Here is a 6,999-nt window from a genome sequence, read left to right as displayed (position 1 = left end):
TCACGTGGCGGAACGGGCGGGACGCGGTGCTGTGGCAACGGCGCGGCCGCCATGGCCAAGCAGTACGACATGGTCGAGTGCCCCTTCTGCGACGAGGTTTCCAAGTACGAGAAGCTCGCCAAGATCGGCCAGGGCACCTTCGGGTGAGTGCTCGCCAGCCCCGGCCCTCCCTGGCCCGGCCCGGCCCCGGCCCTCCCCGGCTCAGGCCTGCAGCCGGGCCCGGCCCCGCGGCCCATCCGTGCCTGCCTCCGGTGCTCCGTGCGCGCGTGTCCTTCCCCCGGTCACCCCTCTGGCTGCAGAGAACCAGTCTGGCTCCTGGAGCTTCTTTTCCCCAGGCTGAGACCCCGCTCTGTCCCAGCTCTGGCGGAGCAGAGTTAACTTTGAAAACAGTTAGGGTGGGGACCTAACTTGGCTCCAAATGTGCAGCTTGGCTCCAAATGTGCAATTTTTTTGCTCAAAAATGTGCTACATTACTGAAAATCCTTATAAAGCTGCAAGAGCTCTGGGCTCTCTGTTGGTTCAGTGAGTGCTGAGGGCCTTTGGCCCAGGGGGAATGTGGCTATATTGGCTCAGCACAGAGATCTTTGTAAAATGCTTTAGTGTGTCTTTGTTTGGGCTTTTTCCTGTCAGGGGCACTTTTCTCCTTGTGCTGCTCATGGATTTTTTTCTGTTTTTTTACAGGGAAGTTTTCAAAGCCAAACATCGCCAGACAGGCAAGAAAGTAGCACTGAAGAAGGTGCTGATGGAAAATGAGAAGGAAGGGGTAAGTGTGGGGCACATCTGGGTTGGACCTGCTGTCACCTGGGCTGCAAAGGCACATGGCAGCAGAGAGGGGACTGGGCTGCACGGGCTGGCTGCTGGGAAGTGACACTTGCTGTGTGCTTCTTCTCCTCTGGGACCCCAGCACAGGGCTCCACACTGGCTGTGTGTGTGGAGGAGCTGGGTGATGTGTGAAGCACATGCTCAGGGGTTGGGGACAGAGTTGACAGCTTGAACAGCAAAGGCAGCAGGCAGAGAGGCTGTTCTGCAGCCAGGCTGGGCTGTGCCGTGTCCTGGTGTGATGGAGAAGGTAAGGGGAGGAGGGCAGGACCTGCCAAGCTGCCTGGTCACACCTCTCCTGTTCTCTGGCAGAGGTGGCCTGGCCTCCTGCACCTCCAGCCTCCATTCTCTCTTTCTCTTTTCCAGTTCCCCATCACAGCCTTGCGAGAGATTAAAATCCTGCAGCTGCTCAAACATGAGAACGTGGTGAACCTCATAGAAATCTGCAGGACCAAAGGTACTTTGCAGGCTCTCCTTTGTGTTAATGATGGCTTTTCTGAGCCCTGCTGAGCAGGCTGGTGTCTTGTGCTGGGAGTGGGGTGGTCTGGCTGAGCATGGGCCTCTGTTCCTGCCTGGGACATGGGGTGACAGGCCACTTAAAAGAGTTTCTAAATGAGTCAGGACGTTGCTGAAGCTCAGATGGAAAAAGCTGTGATAGTCCTGCCAGGAAGTGCCTGTGCTGGGAAACTCCTTTCTGAGAGGCTTTAAATGAACCAGCACTGGGCAGACTTTGGAGCAGAGGCTCCTCAGCCTCTCTTGGTTGGCTTGTGATGGTTTCTGGCAGCTCTGAGCTGATGACACAGCTCCAGCTGAGGTTCATTCAGCATCTCTCTCTGTGGGTGATGTAACTGCTTGTGCTGGGAGGGCTGGGACTCCACAGGGGCAGTTCTGAGCTGCTCTTCCACCTCCTCCCTCCCTCCTGATCCCAGGTGCCCCCACTGCTTCACAGGCTCAGCAACTTGGCCTGGCTCTGTTTACAGTGAAACTGCTATTTAGCATCTGCTAGAGTTTATGTATAATTCTCTCACATGGATTTGTGCTGGAAAAATACTTTGGAAAGGGACAGTTGATGTTACAGCCTGCCCTTCCCTAGCCAGTCATGTCAGTGAAATAAAAACAAAACTGACTCGTATCTGGTGTTTTTTTAAAAAGTCCAGTCGCTGAACAGGCACTGATGGGAAATTCAAGATACTCCAGTACTCAGCTGTGTGTAGATTGCTGTCTGAATAGGTATGAGTAAAAACACCAGTGACAAGTTAATTTTTAATTCACTCTGTGATTAAAAGAGCTGTGATGATTGGGTGTCTGGAGTACCAAAAGTAAATATTTTTGTAGACATGTCATTTGTTCCCTTTTTATGTTTTGTTTGTATTCCAGTTTTCATCCAAATCTACCTTGACCTCAGTTTGCAGTAAAGTAGAAATGTTTCATTTACTGTTCTCAAACGTGAGGCTTTTCTGTTTTTACTTTGAAAGGTGTGTTTGGGGCAGTGTCTGTGTGAGGAATGCAAACCCAGGGTAGCAGGCACTCTCCTGGCTGGGGAGCACAGCAGTGTGCTTCTCTGGGGGCTAAACTTTTCCACTTGGAGATGCTGATCAGCAGGTTTTGCTGATGACAACTGATAAAAATCAGCTTTTCTTTTTAATAACGTTTTGTGTGGGTGCTCTAGGAACAAGATTGAAATTGATTCCTTCACTTAAAGTCTGCTGTCATTGGCTTCAAACTGCACTTGGAGTTTTGTATCACTTTGATCAAGATCTGTCTTTTTTTGCAGATCCTGTTTGAGGTTGCAGGAAATCTCACTTTTTAATGTGAGATTAGACAGATTGTCTGTGTTTCTGCATTTCTCCTGGGGCTGTCTGTAGGTGCCTCCTCTATCTCTGATGCTTGGCTGGCAGCCACAGCTTGCAGGGAGGAAACCCCACAGCCCTTATGTGTCCAGAGCAGCACGAAGTGAAGCTTTCAAAGGTTGCCATGCCCTTTCCTTGCCTGTCTGATGACATTTGCTGCACCAACCCTCATCTCCTGTTCTCGTGTTGCTAGTTTTTGCTCTGTTCTTCTTTAAAAAGGACCTTGAGGCCTGCAGGCTGTCTGGTTCTCTGTGTTCCTGTGCCCTGAGATTCTGTGTGGGGGGTGTTGTGTGAGCTGCAGGGTGGTGGGAGGCAGGAGGAGCTGTGATGCAGTGAAGGGTCCCTCACTGGCAGCCTCTGTGCCTCTCCTGCAGCCTCTCCGTACAACCGGTGCAAGGGCAGCATCTACCTTGTGTTTGACTTCTGTGAGCACGACCTGGCCGGCCTTCTCAGCAACGCCCATGTCAAGTTCACCCTGTCAGAGATCAAGAAAGTTATGCAGATGCTGCTGAATGGACTTTACTACATCCACAGGAACAAGGTAATGGCACAGACTCCTGCTGTGCTCACAGGGTGTGACCGTGTTCACAGGGGTCCCAGGATGAGGGAAGAGATGAGGATCTGACTCCATGTTTCAGAAGGCTTGATTTATTATTTTATGATATGTATTGTATTAAAACTATACTAAAGGAGTAGAAGAAAGGATTTCATCTGAAGGCTAGCTAAGAATAGAAAAAGAAACAATGAATAACAAAAAGCTTGTGGCTCGGACAGAGTCCAAGCCAGCTGACTGTGACTGGCCATTAATAGAAGCAATTGCATGAGACCAATCACAGATCTACCTGTTGCACTCCACAGCAGCAGCTAATCAATGTTTACGTTTTGTTCTTGAGGGTTCTCAGCTTCTCAGGAGGAAAAATCCTAAAGAAAAGATTTTTCAGAAAATATCATGGCTACAAGAAGGTGGCTTTCCAAGGAGCAGGCAGACACCTGCTCCTTGTTCTTAGCACAGGCTGGAGGGAAATCCTTGTTTCCCACCTCTGCAGCCTGAGCATGTGCTGGTGCAAGGCACCCAAAGAGGGCACTTTATTCACTCACCTCTTCAATGTGTGTCCTTGTACAGATCTTGCACCGAGACATGAAAGCAGCGAACGTGCTGATCACGCGCGATGGGGTCCTGAAGCTGGCGGACTTTGGGCTGGCTCGAGCTTTCAGCCTGGCCAAGAACAGCCAGCCCAACCGCTACACCAACCGCGTGGTGACCCTGTGGTACCGGCCCCCAGAGCTGCTCCTAGGTAGGAGGAGCCCTGGCTGGGCTCTGCCGGCCTCGTGGCCCTTCCCGGCCCTCTGTCAGGCTAACTGGGCATCTCCGTTTAGGGGAGCGCGACTACGGCCCCCCCATTGACCTCTGGGGTGCAGGCTGCATCATGGCAGAGATGTGGACACGCAGCCCCATCATGCAGGGGAACACGGAGCAGCACCAGCTCACCCTCATCAGCCAGCTCTGTGGCTCCATCACGCCAGAGGTGAGGATGAGAGCAGGGATGGGCTGTGCAGAGCACGAGTGTGGGCACAGTCTGGGCACTGGGCTTCTTCCCTGCCCTGTGTGCAGTGGAGTGTGCCTGCTGCTGGCAGGGAGGCTGGAGAATCTCTAGCCTGCCTTTTGGGGTTGTCTCTCAGACAAACACTCTCAATTTCTGCTTAAAGAAGGGTGAGGGTTTTTATTCTCAGGTGTTTTGTGCTGGTCACCTTGAAAAGCCTCTAGAATTCTGTCTTGTGATTTATGGCATCAACCGGCTGTGGTGTGAGCACCCGGCCCCTCCTCAGCTCCTCCTTCATCTGCAGCTCGTCCTGCCCTCTTGTGGGGAGCAGCTGAGGGATCTCAGCCCCGCCTGGGATCTGCAGGATGTGGTGCTGGCAGCTGCCGTCCTCATCCTGCTGTCACAGTCATTATGTAAATACTCTGAAGGCGCTTTCTTTGGCAAGTAGCTACCTGCTGTGGTTCTCCCAGACCGAGATAAGTGCTGGTGATTGCAGCAGCCTTTGCTTTCTAAGGATAAAAGGTGCCACATCCAGGTGATTATTTAGCAATCAGTTTTGTCAGTTCATCTTTCTGATGTGGTAGCTGGCCTGAACCATGCTCTCTAGTAGTTCTTTCATGGGGGAACCAAAATCCTTGAGCATCATTTCCACACCAGGAAGACTGGCCTGAGTTATCCACGTGTCTCCAGGCCTTTTGTTCCTCTTTGTTGCTGTGAGAACAGTGTCTGCCAGCTTGGAGGCTATAAAATAGAATTGTTATTTTGGTTTGCCTGAGGGTGTTTGAAGCAAAAATGGCTTGTCCTTTCCATAACTTCTTGCAAACTCCACTTCCAGCAATGCCAGAAATCCCAAATAAAGCCCATCCTACCTCATGTTCCCTTTCCCACCCCTGCCTGGGTTATCCTAAGGAATAATCTCATAGGATTTTTTTTTTCTGATGGACAGATAATTTTTAATTCCCTTTCCAAAGCCATAGGAAATCCTTTCAGGGCATCAGGTTTTCAGGGTATTCTCCAAGCGGGGTAAAACCACTTGGAGAATTTAACAGAAAAAAAAAATCAATAATTCCATAAATGAAAATAAAGTTTAGGAATAAATTGGGTTTTCCTTGACTAAAGCAAACCCTTGGAGCTATAAGAGATGCCTGCCAGGAATTGTCATTATTTTTCCCTAATTAAAAGACATTCCTAAAAGGAGTCATTAAAGATCCATCAGCTACAAGAAGCAGCTAAAAGAAAAAAACATATTTTTTTCCCAAAATAATGAAATTATACCCCATGGATGCTCCTCCTAGAAATGCCTCTTAGAGAAAAAAAAAAAGCTGGAAATCCTTTTAATTATTCTTTGGGATAGTGTTGGAGCTGGATGCAGATGAGACATGATCCAGGGAAAGGAAAGGCACTGAGGATTCAGGTGGTGACATTTTTGAGGATTAGGGTGGTGGTAGGAGGTTGTAGTTGGGTGGCTCATGGTAGTGGGAGGAGTAGGGCAATTTCTATGTTGAATAGGAGGAAGAGAATGGCTACTAGGAAGAAGTGGATTGAGAAGGGGAGTGGAGCAGATCCCAGGGATATGAATCCACATTTGTATGGGGATAGTTTTTCTGAGTCAGGGGTTATTTGGGCGAGTCAAAAGTTTTGTGCAGTTAGGAGGATGCTTAGAGTCAGTGATAGTTCCCACTGCTGGAACTTCCATAATTCCTTGCCAACCCCTTTTCCTGCCCTTGCCAGGTGTGGCCGAACGTGGACAAGTACGAGCTGTACGAGAAGCTGGACCTGCCCAAGGGGCAGAAGCGGAAGGTGAAGGATCGCCTCAAGGCCTACGTCAAGGACCCCTACGCGCTTGACCTCATCGACAAACTGCTGGTGCTGGACCCCGCCCAGCGCATCGACAGCGACGACGCCCTCAACCACGACTTCTTCTGGTCTGACCCCATGCCCTCAGACCTCAAGAACATGCTGTCCACCCACAACCAGTCCATGTTCGAGTACCTGGCCCCGCCGCGCAGGAGGGGCGGGCACATGCCCCAGCAGCCGGCGAACCAGGGCAGGAACCCGGCGGCCACCAACCAGACTGAGTTCGACAGAGTCTTTTGACATCCGGCAGGGTCCTGCCTGGGCTTCCCCACCTTGAGTGGAGATGTCCTGGCAAGGTCTTTTTGTCTAGGAAAGGACTTTTTTCAAGGTGAATTGACTGATGGTGTTGTCAGAGCTTGGCCATCTCCTCGGCCGCCGCAGAGCTGCGTGGCTTGGGGAGGTGAAACCTGTGAGCTCGACGTTGTTTCCCTCCAGTTTCCTGTCTCAGAACTTGTTTTTGCCCCCCCAAAAGTCTGTATTGGTTACATTAAACTTGCAGATCAATTGTTATGGATCTGGTGATGGAAAAAGTGTCTCCATCCGTGCTGGGGCTCTTCGCAAATGGTACCAGGACTGGGAGTAGCTGCCCTGGGACCAAACTGGGCCCTGCTTGGAGATGTCTCAGCGCTCTTGGTCTGTCACAGCTCCTGCATGGAGTATGCTCTGAGCACTGAAGCATTGGTGAAGGATGAGGCAGGTGCTTCTGAGTCATCAGATGTGTCTTGGGGAAGGCAGAATCACCCTAGACAGCGTGACTAGCTCTCCCTGGAGACTGGGATCTAGCCTAAAAAAGGGCTTATTGGGCAAACTAGAGAGGTGGCTGGCAGAGCTGGATGCTCCATGTAGCCAGGAGACCAGGATAGCTGGTTTCTGTGACAGCACATGGCGTCCACGCTTTCTTAATTGCAAGCCATAACTGGGAGTCTCATTGG

General features: G+C 50.9%; 1 protein-coding gene across 1 annotated transcript; it reads left to right on the top strand.

Annotated features, from left to right (window-relative positions):
* The first annotated feature begins 21 nt into the window (after positions 1-21).
* Positions 22-6,581, top strand: CDK9 (cyclin dependent kinase 9). The gene is made up of 7 exons (XM_058038069.1): positions 22-143; positions 682-763; positions 1,186-1,276; positions 3,044-3,210; positions 3,793-3,964; positions 4,047-4,195; positions 5,942-6,581. Exons 1-7 carry the CDS (start codon positions 52-54, stop codon positions 6,305-6,307), a joined length of 1,119 nt encoding a protein of 372 aa, XP_057894052.1. The 5' UTR covers positions 22-51; the 3' UTR covers positions 6,308-6,581.
* Positions 6,582-6,999: the final 418 nt, after the last annotated feature.

This window comes from Melospiza georgiana, chromosome 20, assembly GCF_028018845.1.
Source record: "Melospiza georgiana isolate bMelGeo1 chromosome 20, bMelGeo1.pri, whole genome shotgun sequence".
NCBI lineage: Eukaryota > Metazoa > Chordata > Aves > Passeriformes > Passerellidae > Melospiza > Melospiza georgiana.
Note: the sequence above shows the minus strand (reverse complement) of the source record. Positions and strands in the feature narration are given on the sequence as shown.

Bases quoted from the DNA above. Each gene is read 5' to 3' on its own strand.
- CDK9 (XM_058038069.1), top strand. From the start codon at position 52: ATGGCCAAGCAGTACGACATGGTCGAGTGCCCCTTCTGCGACGAGGTT. The intron at 1,277-3,043 runs GTACTTTGCAGG...CCTCTCCTGCAG, and splicing joins AGAAATCTGCAGGACCAAAG to CCTCTCCGTACAACCGGTGC. The intron at 3,965-4,046 runs GTAGGAGGAGCC...ATCTCCGTTTAG, and splicing joins GCCCCCAGAGCTGCTCCTAG to GGGAGCGCGACTACGGCCCC.